This window comes from Alternaria alternata (assembly GCF_001642055.1).
Source record: "Alternaria alternata strain SRC1lrK2f unplaced genomic scaffold CC77scaffold_42, whole genome shotgun sequence".
NCBI classification, from domain to species: Eukaryota; Fungi; Ascomycota; class Dothideomycetes; order Pleosporales; family Pleosporaceae; genus Alternaria; species Alternaria alternata.
This window is the reverse complement of record NW_017306231.1, coordinates 121,074-141,808: the sequence shown is the minus strand read 5'-3', so window position 1 is coordinate 141,808 and position 20,735 is coordinate 121,074. Positions and strand designations below refer to the sequence as shown.

The 20,735-nt window shown below is 53.6% G+C and overlaps 5 protein-coding genes across 5 annotated transcripts; 4 read left to right on the top strand and 1 right to left on the bottom strand.

Annotated features, from left to right (window-relative positions):
- Nucleotides 1-2,745: 2,745 nt before the first annotated feature.
- Nucleotides 2,746-6,517, top strand: CC77DRAFT_668932 (hypothetical protein). The gene is made up of 3 exons (XM_018532689.1): nt 2,746-4,792; nt 4,842-5,573; nt 5,625-6,517. Exons 1-3 carry the CDS (start codon nt 2,976-2,978, stop codon nt 6,187-6,189), a joined length of 3,114 nt encoding a protein of 1,037 aa, XP_018378937.1. The 5' UTR covers nt 2,746-2,975; the 3' UTR covers nt 6,190-6,517.
- Nucleotides 6,518-7,098: 581 nt separating this feature from the next.
- CC77DRAFT_950927 (hypothetical protein) lies at nt 7,099-8,480 on the top strand (the record flags this gene model as incomplete). The annotated part of the gene is made up of 2 exons (XM_018535346.1): nt 7,099-7,157; nt 7,205-8,480. The coding sequence occupies 2 exons, from the start codon at nt 7,099-7,101 to the stop codon at nt 8,478-8,480; spliced, it is 1,335 nt and encodes a 444-aa protein (XP_018378936.1).
- A 757-nt stretch (nt 8,481-9,237) lies between these two features.
- CC77DRAFT_950930 (MFS general substrate transporter) lies at nt 9,238-10,682 on the top strand (the record flags this gene model as incomplete). The annotated part of the gene is made up of 2 exons (XM_018535347.1): nt 9,238-10,372; nt 10,432-10,682. The coding sequence occupies 2 exons, from the start codon at nt 9,238-9,240 to the stop codon at nt 10,680-10,682; spliced, it is 1,386 nt and encodes a 461-aa protein (XP_018378935.1).
- A 712-nt stretch (nt 10,683-11,394) lies between these two features.
- On the bottom strand, nt 11,395-12,199 carry CC77DRAFT_669051 (hypothetical protein). The gene has a single exon (XM_018532690.1). The coding sequence runs from the start codon at nt 12,048-12,050 to the stop codon at nt 11,706-11,708; it is 345 nt and encodes a 114-aa protein (XP_018378934.1). The 5' UTR covers nt 12,051-12,199; the 3' UTR covers nt 11,395-11,705.
- A 149-nt stretch (nt 12,200-12,348) lies between these two features.
- CC77DRAFT_1085260 (hypothetical protein) lies at nt 12,349-20,305 on the top strand (the record flags this gene model as incomplete). The annotated part of the gene is made up of 2 exons (XM_018529414.1): nt 12,349-17,283; nt 17,338-20,305. 2 exons carry the CDS (start codon nt 12,349-12,351, stop codon nt 19,828-19,830), a joined length of 7,428 nt encoding a protein of 2,475 aa, XP_018378933.1. The 3' UTR covers nt 19,831-20,305.
- Between the last annotated feature and the right edge of the window lie 430 nt (nt 20,306-20,735).

Here is a 20,735-nt window from a genome sequence, read left to right as displayed (position 1 = left end):
AGGAATGGTGGGACTGACCAGCCAGCAGCGTTGATCGCAGCGATCAACGTTACCCACTCGCGATTACCAGGCTGGATAGCCTTTGGCCTACCTCTCCTCTCTGACGCTGTCACGACAAGCTGAGTCGTGATCTTGCCTATCATAAAGCCAGCTTCGTTAAAGTTGTAGACGTCATTATCGCAGATGCCGTACTTGGCCTTTGTCTGCTCTACGAGCTCAAACCAGGCGCTGATTAGGACTGGATCTTCGCACAGAGCTCTCTGCCTATCGTACGCTCGGTTGAAACACGTCGTGAGACTGTCTGTACGCTTGACGAAGTTGGCTGGCCACTTCTGTCCAACCTGGCCTGCGCCGCGCGCAGCGAGCAGCTTATCAGCCATATCACGTACAGCTGTGTACGTAGGTGAAAATCCACGTAGATCTAGATCAAGTATATAGCTAACAATTACCTGCTCCTCTAGCTGGGTGAGCTTCTTTGAGTTGGGCTGGCAATCGCGTCGGGCGGGTTTACCAGCGCGTCGGCGGTGGAGGGTAGCGCGAGAGACTTCAAACGTTGCTGCAGCGCGTCTCTTAGTCTGAATTTGACTTGTACTAAGAGCTAAGATTGCAAGGTTTATATCAGCCTCACGAGAGGCGTTTTGAGTTGGGGTAGGTAGAGCTATAAGTGATTTGAGGTCGTAGGTTGCGCAAAGTTGGTGGGGTGGCTCACTCGCTTGCCTGGCTCACTCGCTTGCCAACCATGTTATAGCGCTCGTGGATACTATCTAGGTGGCCTGTGATTCTTCTGCGTGCAGAATATAGTCTTGAGGGGGTGCAATTGATACTAAGAGGTCCTAGATATAGTGCTCATTGATGGTCACGTTCGTATTCCTCAGACTTGATTGGGTGAGGTAACTATTATTGGAAATTTATTTGGTCTGAGGTAATCGCGGGTCGGGGCGAGGCAGCCTGTACCGGGATTATGGATGGTGCGAATTGTAATCGTCGGTTGTTGATTCGGACTTGTTTAAACGCTGTGAGATCCCAGCCACCGTCCAAGGTTCTGCAAGCTGCATCAAGGCAGATCGCAGGTTTAATATAGACGTGCAACGGAGAAGGCCGAAAGTAGCCGACAAGGCTCAGAATTTGTTTGGAATCAATGTCGGATATATGAAACATGGGGCTGCCGAGGCGCATGCAACAAGCCTCATGAAAGTGTGGCGGTGATAGGATATTCGCATGTCCAAGCCTCGCGGCATGAAGGTCATATCCACGTTGACGTGCAGCATCAGGCGCCTTGGTCTTGCTACAAAGAGTTAACACGCGTCCAACGGGATTAGCATTCGCAGCTTATCAGTACCGATGTACTGGATGCAGCGGCTAGAGTGTGGGAAGACATGGTGGTGCTCCTGATGGAGCGGAGAAGGTGGACAGTTGAGGCCTAGTTGGCCAGGCATAAGAATGAAGGCTTGTATATTGCAGACAAACAATACGGGCTGGTTTGGAGCTCCCGGCAGGATTCGGAAAGGTCAATGGCCGCAATTCCGTTTTCCCGTAGGGCACAAGGATCCGTAGATGGCTCGCTCGTGGTGCCGGCCATTGGCAGAGGAACGTGAAAGTGCCGGCACGACACGGCCCTCACCGAGGAGGCGGCCGAAGCCCAAGATTGGAGGTAAGCAGGTGCACGGGAACGGCCAGCCGGTGGAACTGGCTGTTTTGTTGAAGTGCAGGCAGCCATGTATAAAACTACCTTTTGCAAATGAGGGGTCGATGGGGTTCGCGAGACGTCATTGGCGTGTTGGAGCGCGTCGAACTGAAATGGTGGAAAGCAAACGCAGAACCACGGCGGCCGCAGAGGGTTGCCAGCATAAGTACTTTCATAAAGCGTGCAAGCCGCACGTCATCTGCTAGTCACTGGACGGCCGCTCTCGGGAACTGGGCGAGGGAGTGGTGAATGCGCCGAAGTAGCGTGGGCTGTCGGGTTCTCTAGAGCACCACCTTAACGAAAGAAAAATTCGCGCTTGAAAGTGACCCTCTTCCTCCCACCTGCGCTTGCTTCTCCCGCACACACGACAGCCAATTTTCTTTCCTGGCGCCCCGTCTGCCTTGATCACGTCGCATACGACCCTCAGACGCCGCCTCAGCCCGCTCCGTGATTGCTGCTTGCACGTTACACAAGCCTGTAACTCGACCTTGGTGTGCCTGGAGCCCGTACCTCATTGCACCCTCCAACCCTCATTATCCACCTACCACCCGCCGAGCAGCACTCTGGTTCCGCCGACGTAGCCTTCTCTGCCCCTTCTCCGCGACCACCAACCCCGCAGTCAGTCAAGGCTCACCCCAGAGGTTAGTTCTGCGCACCTTACCGCCCACGTCCGCCGCATGCTTGCTACCTGCTTGCTCCCCGCCTCGAGTTCGCTGGGCACTTTGCGCATGATTTTTTCCTCTTGCCGCTTCCAAGACCCTTCCAATAGCCTTGTGTGATAAATTCGCACTCCTTCCCGTTTGCATCTGGCCCGCCCACGCAGTCATTTCGACTTCTTGTGCGCTCCCAGACCTACCACTGCCCACATACATCACTTGCCTCCACCACCACGCCTTGAATCCTACTCACCTAATTTTTTCCTGCGCTTCTTTTCTTCGCTAACGCCAGCCACTACAGTACGCGCAAACACTGTTCCACTCCCAGCAGTGAAATAGGAAGCATTCACTTTCCTCACATCGTGTGAGACAGCCACAGTACCGAGCCGTCGTTCAGCACACTACCTAGCTCTCCACCACTGCAGAGCCGCATCGCCGCAACATCGCTTAGTCGCCAACACAAGGCCCTGGTAGCGACAAAAGAGTTTACGTGCGGGGAGGCCAAAAACACCTCTCCGGACATATCAGCGTCGACACCTGTTGGCCAGCTTGCCGCAGCGCTCCCATCGGGGATTCTAAGCGCTTACTCTCGTCTAACCAGCCGGACTTTATTCGAGACTCACACACAGACCAACATGTCTACATTTTCATACGCGCAAGCCGCGAAAGGCGTCTCCACGCCAGCGACCACAAGCAAGTCGGCATCCGGCTCTGCTACCCCAGCCAAAGAGGGCAACAGCGCATCTGGTCAAGAAGCCACTGCCTCACCCAGCAACTGGGCCGAAGATGTCGAGTCTGAGCCGCGCCCTGCGCAACCCGCCAAAGCCCAGGAGGCGCAACCAGAACAAACCGTTCCCAACGCGGTCAAAACTTCACAGCCTGTAGATGCCTCCAACGAATCCTCGCCGGATCTCGCCTCCTCCACCTCATCAACCGTCACCAAGGACGACGATGTTTCCTCGATACCAAACGCTTCCTCTGAGTCGACCACCTGGGACAACAAGTCCCAGGCCTCCACTTCTGTTGACAAGTCGGTTGAGCCTGTCGAGAAGACTTCTGACAAGGTCAAGAAGGCAAAGAATGTCCCGGCTAAGCCCCTTCAAGAGGCGCCTGTACCTACCGTGAACCCCTGGAAAATACGAGCAGACTCGATCAAGTCCCAAGTGCAGAAGGTCGCTCCTTCCACAACTCCTAACGGAGTCCAGACCAAGAAGGGCGACGCAACATCTCAAGAGAAGATCACAAATGGCGAGAGCAGAAGCAAAGGCCGAAAGGAATTCCGAGGTGACGTTGACGTGCGGAATGGTGCCAAAGGCAGATTCTCTGAGAAGGATGTCAAGGCTGCCCCATCATCGGGCGCGCTACCGCCTCCACCAGACCGAGACCAGGAATCCTGGCCGACTCCTGAGACCGTCATCGATGAGGACCGTAAGAAGGCCCAAGAGAAGGAAAAGACTGAGCAGAAGCCAAAGGATGGCGCTTCGACCAGCAAACATGAGTGGGTGAAAATCCCATACACACCGACTGTTGTGTTCAACACACCTCTGCCAAATGCGGCAGGTGCTAGGAGAGGTGGCCGACCTGGAGGACGTGGTGGAGCGCCGAGCAACGGCAGGCCTGCTGGCTTCGGCACCAACGGTGCTGAACAGACCGAGGCACTAAATGGCGAGCAGAAGTCGGCTGCACAGGATGCTTCCCCAAAGACGAAGCGCACCGACTCACCTACGATGAACGGTCAGGCGCCTGCAGTTAATGGAGACAGCGCTGCTAAGGCCAATGGCCCTGTATCCTCCGAGTCCGAGGCGCAGCCAAGGAGGTCGTCCTTGTCCGGCGCGCCCGCTCAAAACGGTGCCTACCAGCGCCAGTACCCTAACAAGCCCCACAAGGGCCGCCGAGGCGAATTCCACGGTGCCGGAGAGCGAAGGAGAGATGGCGCATCCTCACCCACCAAGGATAACACCTGGGGTGAGCGTTCTGCTGGAACGCAGACAGACACTGCTGAGAATGGTGAGCGCAGAGCTCCCGCCTACCAGGACGGCTCTGCGCATGGCCATTCCAAGCGCTTCAGCTCCTTCTCTAGTGGTCGCGAAGGTCGCGGCCGTGGAGGTCGCGGTCGTGGTGGAGCGTACACCAATGGACATCACTTCACCAACGGACACTCTACGTCGAGCTTTCCCCTAGGTCCACGATCACCCACAACCTTTGTTCCTGAGAGCAACAGCTTCTTCCCCGCGCCTCAGGGTAAATACGGTCGCAACAGCCATCGATCACAGTCTTTGACTACCGACCCATACAGGTATCAATCTTTCCAGCCTGGGTACCCGGCTCCCATCCAGACGGGCCATGATATGTACCCCTACGGCATGGCTCCTGCACCTATGAGCGCTGGACTACCGTACAGTCCATACGGCGTTGACCAGTACCAGATCTTCTCCATGATTACTGCCCAAGTGTATGTTCTGAATTTTTTGACCAAAAAGTCTGTGCTAACAATTTGCCAGGGAATACTACTTCTCTGTTGATAACCTGCTCAAGGACATGTACCTTCGTCGTCACATGGATTCACAGGGATTTGTCGCTCTTGAGTTCATTGCTGGCTTCAATCGTATCAAGAATCTATCCCCTGACATCGACGTGATCAGGCTTGTTTGCCAGCAGTCTGCCTCCATCGAGTACCGTACCACCGAGAACGGTCAAGACCGACTACGTCGCAAGGACAACTGGGCACAGTGGGTTCTTGATATGGCCGAGCGTGATCCGTCTGCACAGAACGAGGGGCCTAAGGAGCTCAACAAACCTCAGGTTTCTCACCCTGCTGGCTTTGACCCGTCCAAGCCTCCTCAGTGGTCGGGCATGCCCCCAGCTTTTAGCCCATTTGGAAACGAGGGCGTGTACCCTCAGATGAATGGCTTCCATCCCGTTTCCCAGGATTCTGGATCTGTACCGGCGGAGACAAACGGCGCGGCTGTTGAAGAACCAAATGCGGCCGTCTCGAACGGTCAACCGATCGAGAGCTCGACAAAGGCTGTGAGTGGAGAACCTGATTCATTTTCTGACTTGCAACTCGACAGCTTGACAGTCGTTATGCGCAAGCAACGGACCCAAGCGTTGCCTCCTTCTGTTTCACGAACATTTTCTAATGGCTCCATCGATAGTAAACATGGCGTGCCAGATGAACCGGAGAAGTCGATTACCTGCCAAATGAGGGTTAGCGGTGTCGGAACACCTGATGGGTAAGATGGCAATTTAGAGAGACTGGATGTACGAGCTGATCACATTACTAGTAGCGCTGAGAGCCATCTTGATCGCCCGCCAACCGTCACCGACCCCTCAGAATCGACTTCCCTGTCTGCGCCTGTCCGCCTCTATTGGGTCAAAGATCATCACAGCCCAGTTCATACAATTCCTTCTGATTCATCGCACGAATCGTATTATCATCTTCGATCCAAAGCTCTTTATCAGCGTTCAAACGCACCACTCGGCACAACCCCTTACGACATGAACGTTCTTTACCAATTCTGGTCACATTTCTTGATTCGGAATTTCAATCAATCGATGTATGACGAGTTCCGCCATTTGGCTTTCGAAGACGCCGCCCATCGGAGCACAGACACCGGCATTTCCAATCTTATCGAGTTTTACGGCGAGTCTTTGCTTTCGCCACAAGGCGCGATCCGACAGCGGGTAGCTTCAGACTTTGTTGAGCTTATCAAGACCGAGGACGAGCGCCGTCCAGCTTTCGACCAGCTGAAAGCAGCTTATCGCAGCGGTGGTATGGACCCTCAAAGTCGACAGCGAATTGACGATTTGCTTGATGCTGATACCTTGGCTCTGTTGACACCGCCATGATCCTGCACAAGGGCTACGGCAACCATGTCATAACGAGTTAAGGTTTTTTTGCATCTCTTCGTTGCGGTCTTCGGTCTTGTTGCTTCCAAAATTTTCTCCTTGCGAGTTCTCGGACTCTGTATACATTGACAAAAGTTCATGTTCTGGCGTTTACTACCCGGTCGGCGGTCGATCAACTGTTTTTCCCCGATAGAAATCTCTTGCGTCTTTGAGTTTTTTTCCTTGATGTTTCCACGAATTACCAGTCCCCAATACGAACACAATACCCTTCAGGAATCTGGCTTTTTACCCTTTCCTCCTGAATCTAGGGGTCCTCCATAGCATTGAAAGCTGGCGTTCTTGTTTGTCTATTTTGCATGGTCATCCACTCCAGCATACAAAAAATCCGCTGGCTGCTTTCTCTCCCCTCAGGCACAAAGCGGTACGCCTGTTCTTACCTTACTTGCAGGTGGATATGGGTTGCTTAGGTGCCTTGTTCCCATACAGCAAAGTATACCAAAAGCGGCTGTTAAGGTCCGTGAGTGTGGCTTTTGCTTTGTAAAAGTACTGAAATGAATACCTCTGTTCCTGGTAACTCTACAGCAGATGCATCTGGTGAAGTCTTGTCTTGATCTTCCAGGTATCGCAGAGCGATGCGGTCATACAGGGTGAAGCATTCACAGTGCCAACCCGCAGCGCTGCGAACACAGAATTATGCTTGAAGAAGAGTCTTGGCATAGCTGAAACGAAGTCTGGTCGCGGACCAGTCGGTGAGTGAGCTGGCATGTGATCGTCGTCATCGCCCGGGGTTCTGGACCAATCCCCCGCTGGGTGGCGACTTGACCCTGGTGCCTGCGCCTCATTATCGCCGCGTTCCCCATCATCCTTCTGAGCATCACCACTCTCCTCTCCTGGTAGCACACAACCATCATGGCACCTGCCGTGGTGCACCTATACAATTCGGTGGCCAAGAACGCGAGAGCGTTCAAGTAAGTTCATGGTACCATTTGATCAGGTCGCGTATTGACAGACAAAGGGCCGCCTGGAAACATGCTGCGAAACTCGTACAGAAACGACTACCAGAATCCGCACAACCTACAGATGCGGTACTGCAACCCATCCTCGCTCGAAATGCTCCGAAGCACCCTCTCCACCGTATTGCCTACCTCAAGCAAAGCAAGGGCCGTTGGTACACCACCCATAGCCAGATCAGCGCTGCCGTTCGACGCTTTACCACGTCTGCTGCTCGCAACTCAGGCGTGAAGTACGACAAGGCCTCTTTCCCCAAGTCACGTATCGGAGGCATCGTTACCGCTCAGGCCGGCCGCGCACCCTTTGCGTCGACCCTTCGCCCCAACCTCACCGGAGGCACGCTTGGACGAACAGCAGGAGGCTACGGATGGGGCTCCGGGAGGGCCGGAGGCGCCAGGTACTTTTCGCATGGCCCTGCATCTCCAGCCCAGGTTATCAACAACGTGTCTCAGGCCGTCAGAGCGTTCCTCGTTGGTGGACAAAAGGCCCAATTCGATGGCGTCAACCCACACAACGGCGAGAAGCGCTTCAAGACTGTATCGGCGCTGCAGGATCAGGTCAACCGCACGCTGAACAAGGTTCCTAAGGCCACACCTGGATCCTACATCAGCTTCAACGTTAACCCCACCGTCACCGCTCTTACCCCCCTGAAGGCTGTCAAGGGCTTCACCTCGTTCGCACAAGAGAAGGAGACACTGAACAGCGAGGGTCTCCTCGATGTTCTATCCGTCGACTTTTCAAGGTCCGTCAAGGAGCTTGCAGCCGTTCTCAAAGATCTGCAACGATTAGCGGCATTAGGCGACCTTCCGATATCATACGAAAGCTCGGTGCTCAAAGTTCACTTCCCAGGCTGCGATGCGCAAACCGTCGAGACGATATGTAACGATTTTGAAGTCTCACGTGGCTCAGTATACCAAGACGAGGACTTTGACTCTTTCGTCGGCACCGATATCGCGCTTCTCTTCCCATTTGCACCCAGTCAGACACCGTCTGAATGTTCCTTCTATGAGAAACCCGTTGCTGAGCGTCAACATGTCCAGCCTAACATTGACTGGACACACATGCTCTCTGCATCACCCGCTGCTTCAGAATGCTTCTCGACGCATTCCGAACAAAGTTACGAACAGATCGACGACTTCGCAACCGAGGAGCCTAACCCTTGGTTATCCGACTATGAAAGCTTGCACACCAGTGAGGCTGACGAAATGGACATGCATGCGCCGTTGGAATACCAAAGTTCTGATGGCATGTATAGATTCATGGCTCAGTGTGGAGCGTGATAGTGGATTGGGGAAGGCGTTGATGATATGATGATACCTTTTGGTTTAGATTGTGGAATGGCATTTCCTCTCCTATGTATTAACGAATCAATAAATTAAATGACACTCGACAGGGGGGTTCAAAGCTTTCACGAAGTGGTAAACACAGCTACAGTTCCCTTCCAAATTATCGGCACGGATCTTGAACACAATAGCCGATGCCGGCGACCGCATCACCTTCTCCAGACCTGCAAGCCTCAATGACCGCAACCAAGCCGCTTGCCTCTCTCGACCAGTCATCCGCGGCTACATTAGCCGAAAGAGGAAGTGGCGTCTAGAGCGTCACGTAAAAGCTCGCCTGTTATGGGGTTATTTCCGGACAAGGGCGTAGGATGTCAACCTCCACTTTTCTTTCCTCCTCTTGACCTCGGGAAGGCGACATGGTGACTCTTAGTTACTCTCTACGCGTTCGTAAAATGGCCTTTGCACCTACATTGACGTTTAAGATCTCCAGGTGACGTCGCATAGTGAAAGAGTGGCCGCTGCAGGATTGTTTGGCGTGTTATTTCCGGTACAGGAACGGAGACAAGAGCTCGGGATAGGAACTCGGGATCAAGAATTAGAACGTTTGAGGATGATGCTGGATACAGCGCAGCGTGGGAAAGAGGAGGGAAACAATCAGGATACAGAGAATGGCATCCGGACATCAGAAAAGAGCCAAAGCAACCAAAGCCCACAGCCTAGCATTCAACTTCACGCAACCAACCGAAACGAAGCCATGAAGAACAACGCGATCTCGAAACCCTGCTCACCTCAATCTCCAGCTAATGCCACCGCCCCGTCAGCAGGCCAACCTGTCGTCGACGTACCCCCAAATGGTGGCTACGGCTGGGTATGCGTAGCAGCCGTCGCAACAATAAACGGCCACACCTGGGGCCTCAATTCCGCCTACGCCGTCTTCCTCGCCCACTACCTTTCCACCTCCGCCTTCCCTGGTGCCACACCTCTGCAATACGCCTTCATCGGTGGGCTCTCCATATCTCAAGCCCTCATCGTTTCCCCAGTAGCTACTTTAACGACGAGAAGATGGGGGACGCGCACTACCCTATTTATCGGTGTGGGATTCGAGACGGTGAGCTTCATCGGAGCCAGTTTTGCGAGTGAGATCTGGCACTTGTTTTTGAGTCAGGGTGTGTGTTTTGGGTGGGGGATGGGGTTTCTGTTCGTAGGCAGCGTGGGCATTGCTGCGCAGTGGTTTACTACACACAGATCGCTCGCTAATGGGTGTTGTGCTGCTGGGAGTGGGCTTGGTGGGCTCATCTACAGTCTTGCTGCTCAGGCTATGATTCGCGATATTGGCCTACCGTGGGCGTTTCGTACACTGGCTGTCATTGCTTTCGTCGTCAATAGTGCATGTGCAATGCTTATCAAAGACCGAAATAAGCAGATTGGATCCAGCCAGCTCAGTTTCGACTATACACTGTTTGCGAAACCGCAGTTTGTGGGACTGTTGGCGTTCGGATTCCTGAGTATGCTGGGGTACATTGTTTTACTCTTCAGTTTACCGAGTTACGCTCGGACAATTGGGTTGAGTGCGCAGCAGGGAAGTATTATTGGTGCAGTGTTCAATCTGGGGCAAGCATTGGGAAGACCACCGATTGGCTATTTTTCCGATTCCATTGGCAGATTGAACATGGCGGGGAGCATGACGTTCCTTGTTGGGGTGTTTTGTCTGCTGATATGGATCTTTGCAAAGAGCTTTGGAGTATTGATCTTTTTCAGTCTGGTGGGTGGTATGGTGGCAGGGACGTTTTGGGCGACGGCTGCGCCAGTTACGACGGAGGTTATGGGGCTGAGAGATTTGCCGAGTGCGTTGAGTATTACTTGGTTGGTACTTGTGTTGCCTACTACTTGTAAGTCTTGAGTAGTTGTGGGTTCAATTGCATGGAGCAGCTTACTAACATGGATGCAGTCTCCGAGCCTATTGGTCTTGAAATCGTAGCGTTTAATGGAGGGAGCTATACTGGAGCTATTTTGTTTACGGGGTGGATGTACATTGGTGCTGCAGTCTGCTTGTGGATGGTGAGAACATGGAAGATTGGAGAAGACGAAGAGAATGCTGCGGCAGCTGCAAAGGGCGACGTCGAGCTAACTCCTGCTGAAGCCGAGAGCTTCCAAAGAAGCTCGTTTGTGAAGAGGATGTTCATGATTCAAAAAGTTTGAGGCCATGTCACAAGAGTTGCAAAGTTCAAGCATAGGAGGAAGTATGTTGGTACGGCACTAACGACGTGCATTGTATTACTTCATCTGGCCTTATACGCGCGTTATATACAACACTCAGGTTTAAGTGATAATAATCATGACATGTACACAAGCTGCCAATCTGTAGCGCGGCCCCCCGAACTGATGCGTGTTGTCTACATCCTTCAGAACACCCTTTGTCTTTCCGAGGCGTTAATCAGGGTACGCACACATGGCATCCTATTTTTTCCCTCCAAATAAACGAGTTTATCCAGTATCTCTCTATAGCGTCCTCCATGATTTTGAGCTCTAGACTGTTGACAGAACACCCCACAGCCTGAAAGAGACGTGTGTTGTACTGACTTTCCAAGTAGCATGTGCATTGCCTCTCCTTGAGGATGAACATGTTGCCATCCTCCTATGGCTCCTGAATAATGGGTTAAGATGCGGAAATCTGGAGCTGCACGGAACGGATGAACGCAGGCTAGCCAAAGATCCAGCTCAAGTACGGTTCACAGCACACTCACGTGTTGCGTGTATATGCGTTACAAGATCCAAGTTCATAGATTTCTCGCCGTCCAGTACATCCACCTCCAGCTGCTACAGGTGAAACATCGAAGAACACGATGCTTTTTTTTCTGTGGCTTGTCTGGCCGCAAACTGGTGGTTGAAGGAGTTTCTAGAAGCATGCGAAATGGGGGCTTAAGCAGGCATCGCTATCCTTGCACCGCAGCATTAGCTCCCGTTGTCTAATCACTAGTCAGGTCCCCTTTCTCGGTGTCGCTGCATCATGCTGGTCGCGTCCAAGAAGATGTCGTGAGGACGTGCAACGCGTATGGATGACGGAATCTCTCCAGGGCTGCAATGTTGGAAGGTCGGGTAGGTCTGCAGCGGGGTAGCAAGATTTGTCGTCCAGTCGTTACCAGCTCCTACTGACGCATTCAAATATGACGTGCCGGTACGCGATTGGCTACGAGGGTCATTCCCGGCATTGAGGCACCCATGTCATGTCTGAATGTCGTGGTTAGTGTTAGCAGATGACTTTGGACGCGCCGACACGACCCTGAGGTGTGATGCGAGGGACAAAAGCAGATTTCTCACACGAAGACACGTGGAAAGCCTAGTGACGATGGCGAACGAACTTCTCCGAGCGTGTTGTTGGTGTTGGTGCATGCCGTCAGGGTGCAGAATTCGCGTGCTTTGTTCCCATGTGGCCTCGGCGTAAAGCCCCCTGACGCCAACTGGCAGCATCCCGCTAATATGGCTGACTTTAGCCTCGCCTGCTCTCCTGTCCGTGTCCACAATTTGTCGTCGACGACACTGGCACGCCTTTGACTGCCACTTCTTCATCCGTTGTTGCTGCTGCCTCGGGATGTTTGCTCGTCCTGTTGTCTCCAGAATCGTGCTATCCCACCTTATGTCGCTCTTTTAGCTACTTGCCAACAGCCTTTCCTTGTAATATCACCTTCTAATCGTACTGCGTCACCGAGCGGCCTTCGCGCGAGACTGTCCAAACACGCGTTCCTTTGCCCCGAGCACTGACTTCAACATCGTCGGAAGTTTTGTCGCATCACTGACGCGCGAAGCATCCGAGACGGAAAAAGAAGAGTTGCAGCCCATCGAGCTGTACAGCGTGGGAAACCCTTGAATGCAAGCTCGACGGTCCATCTCGTCCTCGCAGCATCCGCCCTCATCACCTCCTCCATTTGCTCCAGGGCACTTTGGTGAAGCGACCACTCCGCCTGAGGCGCGTGAAGCAGTCTCTCCCACTTGGACGGCCCCTTCGCCGGCTCGCACTCTTGGACATTCGAGTCCAGAGCTCCCTTCACTTCCGTCCTTCTCCGTACTTGGAAACCACCCGCGTACTCCCTCCAACGCTGCGAGGCACGACAGAACCGACACGTCCTACTATACCGCCAGCTGGGGCAGTCCGTACCGACACCCTCCTCCGGTATTCAATCCCTCGCGTCAAGTTTCGACAAACTTCGGCAGCGACGAGTTTGAAGAAGAGGCTTCTGGGCTCCAGTTTGGCCTTGGGCATCTACTCCCATCTCGGCTAGATCTTCAGGAAGAGTCGCCGAATCAATTCAACCTCGAACATCTAATACCTCGTTTGGAACGGAACGCATCGCCAAACCGCTTCACGCTCGAACACTTAATCCGATCTCGATTGCCAAATCTGGTAACGCCCACCAAAGAAGCGCGAGCTTCCGGCACTACTCCCCGGGCTTCCGACACGAATCCTACTTCGCAGGAGTGGGTTGAACGATTCCTAGAAGAGCGTTGGAACCGCGAAACAAACGACTGGCGGGACAATAATAGCGATACAGAAGGATCAGGTGGAGAATCTGATTTGCCAATTGCCCCTCCGCCGAAAAGAGGACACAAGCAAAGGAACAACAACAAGACCCTGAACCAGCAGGACTTTTGGCGGCACTTTAGCAAGGAAGAAAAAGAAGCAGTCGGCAAGATGATGGCCTCCAAGTATGCGGATCCTGAGCCGTCTCCGGTCAGGCAAAACTCAGCATCAGGTCCTAGTACTGCACAGCAGATGAACGGGCACAGTGCACAGTCTGAGAAGACTCCAGTACCGACACCTACGAAAGCAACTAAGCCGGCAGATGAAACTCCCAGCAAGCTAGCGAGCAACGATGCATTCCAGGCAAGCCAGGATCTATCCAAGAACAAGCCACTACCTGACCCTCCGAGCAACTCATTTCTGGCTCCCCCAGGCGCAGCGCCTGCGCAGCCTCGGATGCGTAAGAAGGTCATTGTCAAAGGCAAAGGCTGTATCATCTCGATACCACGCGACATTCCGAGAGGCAATCCTGGGTTCCCTCCGAAGCCGATGAGTGCGGAGGCTGTGAATGCAAAGCTCCGACAGCTTGAGCAACAGGGTTACGACACTCGTGGCTTCAGTACCGGAGGTCTAGAAACGCACAATCGAGCCATCTGGCCGGCAGAGGCCGATGTTCAGGCAGAACGTAATAATGCAGGTTCACGATACACCGTCCGTGTATCGAAGGAATCTGAATGGAAAGACTACCAGAACTCTCTGCTCGAGGCTAAGTTGGCAGCACTCGGTGTCAGCACTGGTGGCGAGGAAGACGTTCCTCTTCCTTTGTCACGACAAGCGTCATCACAGCAGCACCCTGGACAGGTTTTCTCTCCACCGATACCTACATCCTCAGCTGGCAGTCTTCGTATGGCCAGGCACGGCAGCATTGCAGGTGGCGCCTTTCCATTCGGACCTTCACCTGGGCACATGTCCAGGCAATCGGTCGCATCTCCAGCATTTGGGCACATGTCCAGGCAATCGGTCGCGTCTCCAGCATTTGCAGGTCCACGTCCCGGTATGCACATGCATCGTCACTCAACTTTTGGATCACCTGCCAACTTTGTTCCATCGCATGGATACTCGCCCTCAGGCACATGGTCGCCTGCTGGATACTTCAACTCTCAAGACGGACGCAGTGGCTCCCCTGCTCTTGCATCCTTGAGCAGGCCTGATCTTTCCGGATTGATCTCGCCGCACTCTCCATTCGGCATGGGTCCCAACCAGCAGTTCCCTATTACGCCTACGCAGAGGGATGACTTCCAATTGCAGATACAACTGCAGCAGCAGCAACTACAGAACCAGCTTCTACAGCAGCAACAGCAACAAGTTCTCGGACTGCGACCGAACTCTACACTGGCCGAAGTACCCGAAGATGAAGACGAGGAAGACGAGGTTCCGGCGATGAAGCATGCCACTAAATCTGCACCGGAGATTGCTGTACCGACTCCTCGCGGTCATCGTCATAATATTAGTGAGAACCTTGAACGCGAGGCAGCGAATGAAGAGTATCACTTGGAGGAAGCTATCGACAAGCAATTTGCGGAAGGAGGAGACTTCAGTACTGAGCCAGAGACCAACGTATCCTACAAGCCCTCTAATGCTGTGGCTAACCCTACGTGGGAGGACTCGCGAACGATCTTGCACCAACCTCAACCACACAGCAGAGCGCATTCACTCGCCAAGTCTCAGAAGCCTGTCGCCTTCTCGTTCCCCGCTCAGCAGAACCCCCGCTCAGACAGCGACGGTGCACAAACGAACGTTTCGGAAAACACCAACCCCAGCCTGGAAGATGGGGAAGTCCGTAATCCGGTACATGATTCCACGCAGCACTCCCAGGCCCCGTCCCAAGTCAACAACTCCTGGAAAGACAACAAGTTCGCCTTCAGCAAGCCTGCATCAGCAATTCACAGCAAACATGCATCGCGCTCCTCTATCTCGAAGCTCAATGTTGAAGCCAAGGAGTTCAAGTTCAATCCTGCAGCGTCTTTCAGCCCAGGTTCTTTCTCTTCAGGCTTCAGCTTCGCACCTGCTGTCAAGCCCCCTACAGTTGCCGCCCCTGCCGCCATTCCAGCCAACAACAAGCCTAGTATCGATGGATTGGCGAACTTCAACGTATCAGCTCCTGCGTTCAAACCCGACGCGCCTGTGTTCAAACCTGATGCACCGACATTCAAGCCCGTGGCTGAAGCTCCTGCGTTCAAGCCTGCTGCAGATAGCTCTCCATTCCCATCTGGTGGCTTCAACTTCTCAAGCCCACCGGCCTTCAAGCCAGATGCGCCTGCGTTCAACCCCGGTGTATCAGCTTTCAACCCCAACAAGCCGGATCCCGCCCCAACAAGCTTCTCATCAAAGATATTCGGAGATGTCAATCTGTCCCAGAGCGACATCGTCAAGCCAGCTAAGCGTTCCAACGCTGTTCCGATTATCCGTCCCGACAACACACGCTCGCAGACCCCTGAGACGGAAGGCCGTGAGGGCCACGAGGACGAGTCTGGCCGACCTAAGCAAGCTGACGGTCGTGAGAAGAGAGTCCGACGTGATCGCCCTGATGCGGATGACGTGCCTAAGTTTGCACTTCAGCCTGTGCTTGCGTCTCAGCCTCTGGCCGAAATCAGGCAGCCCAATGCTGCTAAACAGGAACCTCAAGTTGAACGGGAGGAAGCTTTGGAGGACAAGGAGAACTTGTCGCCTGCACGTAAGCAGACCAAATCTCAATCAAAGAGCCCAGAGCCTCTGTCACAGCCGAAGCGAGAGATCGTCATGGCACCTATCTCACCGGCTCCACCGGCTCCAGAGAGCGATGAAGGTGCAGATGACGATACGCCTCATGCAAGCGACGTGCCGACACCTACCACCGAGGAACCTGAGCCATTGGGTAAGAAGCATACTCACAAGAGCACTCTATCGGCCAGCGCCAAACCGTTCGAGTTCAAACCTCAATTCAACAGTGCCGGCTACGACTTCGGCTTCCACGTTCAGAAGCCGTCTCAGGTCGAAGACCCAGAGAAGACTCAAGTATCTCCACCAAGATACGCCAGCAGAAGTCCAGCTACCACCTACAGACCTAGCGACGACGGCTCGTTCAAGACTGCCATGGAATCTGGTAGGCACAGGGCTTACCCTGAGAGTGAAAGCGTTGATTTCGACAACCTTGGCGATGCTTCTTTCAACGACATTGATGCTGTTATGAAGCACATGGACGGCGAAGGATCCGACTTTGGCGTTGAGCGCGACGAGACTTCCTGGGATCAATCCTCGCCCCAGAGGACACCGAATGTGTTTGAGCGCAATGACCTGCAGCCCAGCTTCAAGATGCGCAGCGACGCGCCTAGCCCCAGCCCCCGCCGCGGTTTCTTCCCTGGACGGCCTATGCAGGGCTCTGCAACATCAGGGCAAGATCCATTCGATGATGAGCGAGCTGCGCTTCCATACGACTCGCCTGTGCGCCACCTGAACAACGCCGACGCCGGACCCATGAGCGACTGGGACGAAGGCCTCCTCACTGAGGACGAGTCCAAGGTTCAGACCCGCAGTGGCTTCTTCGACAAACATGTTGATGACCTCATGGGTCGTCTCCTGCAGGACCGCCTTGGCCCGCTAGAGCAAAACCTGCAAGGCATCCAAGAGGCGCTTGCAATGATGTCGCAACGTCCGGGACGCGGACGCCGTAGCATGTCTACTAGCGCACGTCTAGACAGCGATGCCGACGACGAAGATGACGATGCCGGCACCGACGTTGACTACCGTAACCGATCTCGAGGAAAAGACAGGAGGCTGGAGAAGATCCGATCCATCGTCAAGGACGCGCTTGAGATGCACCAATCACAGATCACGTCTATTCCGGTGCCCGTACCCGAACCGATGATCCCAGAGAAGATCCGGGAGATCGTCACCGACGCGCTTGCGCAACACCAGCCATCTGTGCAACCTGCTGAACCTGTTCCTGCTGATCAGATTCGCGCTATTGTTCAAGACGCGATTGCTTCCGCCAAGCCTGCGCAGGAACAGGTCGCTGAGCCTCTCAAACCTGAAGACATCCGCTCTATTCTTTCTGACATGCTCGCAACTCATGTTCCTCAGCCAGTGGAGCCAGTCAAGACTGATGATATCCGATCCATTGTGTTGGAGGCGTTCGAGACGCATGCTCCTCAACCGATGCCACCAGTACCTGAGCAAATCTGGCCTGACGACCTGAAAGCCATCGTTACCGAAGCTCTCGCATCACACCAGCCAGCCTTGGAACAAGTGCAAGCGGAGAACATTCGTTCCATCGTCGCCGAGGCGTTCGCATCTCACCAGCCTCAAGCGCCTGCCGCGCCAACTGCCGACAATGTACAGCCAGACATGATCCGATCTATCGTTGCTGAGGCTTTGGCGAACCAGAAGCCTGCTACTCTTGAGGCTCCTGTCGATATTCCACAGCCACAGCTTGATATGTCCGAGCTCTACCAAATCATCGGTAGTCTCAAGGCCTCAATCGCGCAGACTACCAGTCACCATCTCCAGGCTGAAGATGTGCGTGAGCTTGTTGACGATGCCTTGAGCCGTCACGGTATGGAGGTCGCCCAACGTGAGGAATCCAAAGCTGTTCAGGAGAGGGATGCTCGTATCACAGACCTTGAGGAAATGCTCAAGGAAGCCACCCTCCGATTCAACGCTGAAGCTGAAGCCCGCCAAGCTATCGAGGCCCGAGAAGCAGACTCTGCACGTCTGCTCAAGGTTACAGAGGAAGAGCTTACACTTCTTCAACAGGCTGCCAAGGACGACGAGCATAAGATTGGTACTTTGACTGAGGAGCGAGACGTTCTTCGTCGCAGCCTCGAATCTTACCAGGCCGATGCAGCTGAAATGCGCGACAAGTTGTCTGCTTTCGACATCGAGAACGAGCAGCTCAAGCTCACAAACATTGCATTGGAGAGCTCGGAGGAGGACCTCAAGAAGAGACTCGATTCAGTCACGGCAGAGAATGAGGCGCTTACGTTCACGCTTGAGGAACATCGTCTCTCTGCCAACAAGTGGCGAGGCGACCTCCAGGACGCTCATGAAGAAGGAGAAAAGCTACGCAAGGCTATTGGAGAGGCCCGCTTCCAGGCCGAGGAGGCTACTCGTGTACGAGAATCTATGCGTACCAAGCTTGAGAAGCTTCAACAAGACATGGTTGCCGCTTCGCAGCAGGTCGCGTCTGAGCGTGCTCAATTCCAGAAGCATGAAGAGGCGTCTGCGACAAAGTACGAGGTTCTCAGCGCACGCATCGAAGCTGAGGGTCGCACACGGGAGCGTCTGGAGAGGGAGCTTGAGCGCTTGGAAACCCAGGAGCGTGAAGGTATGAGACTCAGGATCCATCTCGAGCAAACTCAGAAGCACAACGCCAAACTTGAGGAGACAATCGAAGAGCTGAGGAAGGAGTCTATGGAGCACCAGAGGAACGCCCAACGCTACGAGCGTGACATGCGAGAGGCCAGGGATGCTGCGCACGTTGAGATCCGCCGCACCCGCGTGCTCATGGAGGCCGATGTTGATGCAGCTAACAACCAGGTCAACATTGTTCGCCACGAGCTTGAGAGCGAGATCGCCCGTGTCCGCGCCGAACTGGACCAGGTTCGCTTGGATGCTGATACTGCCAAGGAGAAGCACGAGCTGGATTTGGAGGCGGCTTCGGACCTCAAGAAGCAAGCTGTGCAAGAAGCAGTGGAGAACAACAGGCACAGTCTGCATGAGCAGCAGCGCACTTTTGAGCGTCAACTTGAGCACATCAAGCACGAGCATGCTCGCGCTCTCGAATTTGCCCGTGAAGACAAGGAGCGTGCCGAGGCTTTCCACAACGACAAGCTTGCATTGGCCGACTCCAAGCTCGACCACTTCAAGGACAAGATTGCGTTGCTGGAAGAGAAGCTCCAGGTCGCGAAGGAAGCCGCCAGTGCCGCTGCCGCAGCAGCAGCCAAGTCTCCTACGACTTCTTCGTTCGGTGGCGGCGCAGGAGCTCAGGCGTTGCGCGAGTCTATCGGTGTTCTCCAGGAGCAGCTACAAGAGCGGGAGGGACGTATCGAGTCTCTTGAGCGTCAGCTTGAAGAAGTTGACACTGAGGCTCCTGCTAAATTGAAGGAGCGCGACACCGAGATCAACTGGCTCCGTGAGCTACTTGGCGTACGCGTCGATGACCTGAATGACCTCATCAACTCTCTTGCTCAACCAACCTTCGACCGCGAGACCGTCCGCGACGCCGCAATCCGCATCCGCACAAACTTGCAGATGGAGCAATCCGAGAAGGAACGTCTCATTTCAGGCGGGCAACAATCTTTCCCCACCCTGAGCTCCCTCTCCAACTTTGCGTCACCTAAAGCAGTCCAGCTCGCTGCCGCTATCGGCAATTGGCGCAAGGGCCGCGGCGAAGCTACGTCTGCTCTCGCAGGCAACTCCTCCACTAAGCCTACCGCACGTACCCAGACGCCTTCGCGCGCGCAACCCCACTCTGCACAATCCTTCCTCTCGGGCCTTATGACTCCGCCAACCTCCAACGCGCGCCGTGGATCCGAGCTCTCAACTGCTTCTTCATCGCAGCAGCGTCCTGCAGTCATGCGCTCAAATTCCAATAGCTCCCGTGCGTCAACCGAAGTAGGGTTCCCAGCGCTCGGCAAGCAGCCGCGTACACCCCCTCTGATGAGGAAGCAGGCGTACGACCAAGATGCTGAAATGGAACCGTTCAGTGAAAGTGGTTTCTACGATGATGAGAGTACTGTTGATGGTGAATTGACGCCTTTGGCGTTGAACTTTGGGAGGGAATTGCAACGGTAGAATTCTCTGCCGTATCGAAACTGAAAACCTTTTCCTTTGTTAACCATTTCCTTTTTGTTTTATCTTAGCTCGTATGAGCGTTCCTGTCTTTGACTACGTCCTGGTTCTTTCTCTTTTGGTTGGTGTCTTCACCTTGGTACCTAATGCTTGCTGCTTTGCTCGCGTTCTGTCTTTTGGATTGGAATATATACCCCCGCAAGACCGTATTTTCGCACTTTACACCAGATTGTATACAACATTTCTCCTTGGTTATATAGTTCCTTATGTATGTTTGGGATGATTTGGCAAGTTGGGATGGACAAGGAGGAGGGGGCCTAGAAACTAGCTTATTAAATTGTTAATCTACTACTTTCTTTGATGTACGAAGCGTGCTAACAAGTATGCGTTCACTCCTATACACGGAAGAAGAAGAAGAAGAAGAAGAAGAAGAAGAAGAAGAAGAGTAACATTCTTTTTATGCTGTATTTATTCTCTGTACGCTAATAAAGATAGATAGGTATGAAGTGCTTTAGTGTAGCCTCTTGCAGTACTTAGGCGTAGCCTCTTATAATCCCTAGTATGCCTATATTTTATGTTGAGCTCCAATTAGTAGAGCTTTACTATAAAATATACCTGCGTACGCTTGTGCATAATCACAAATAAAGCGCTTAGGCATGTATCTAAGATATTGTTAAGGGTTTGGCAAGCAGGCTACACAGCACATTACACTAACGAACCTTGTCAGTTCTTATAATATGCGGAGCTTCCCTGTTATTTGTCTATAGCGGCCCAAACGGCGCAAAAGACACCAGCGCCAACGAGAGCTGCACGAGCTAGGTTCAATCGCGGCGAGGTTGAACTTGAAAGGGGTGGAGCTAGGATTCTCTATCGTCTTTTTTAGTGATTCTGAACGATAGACAGCAGAA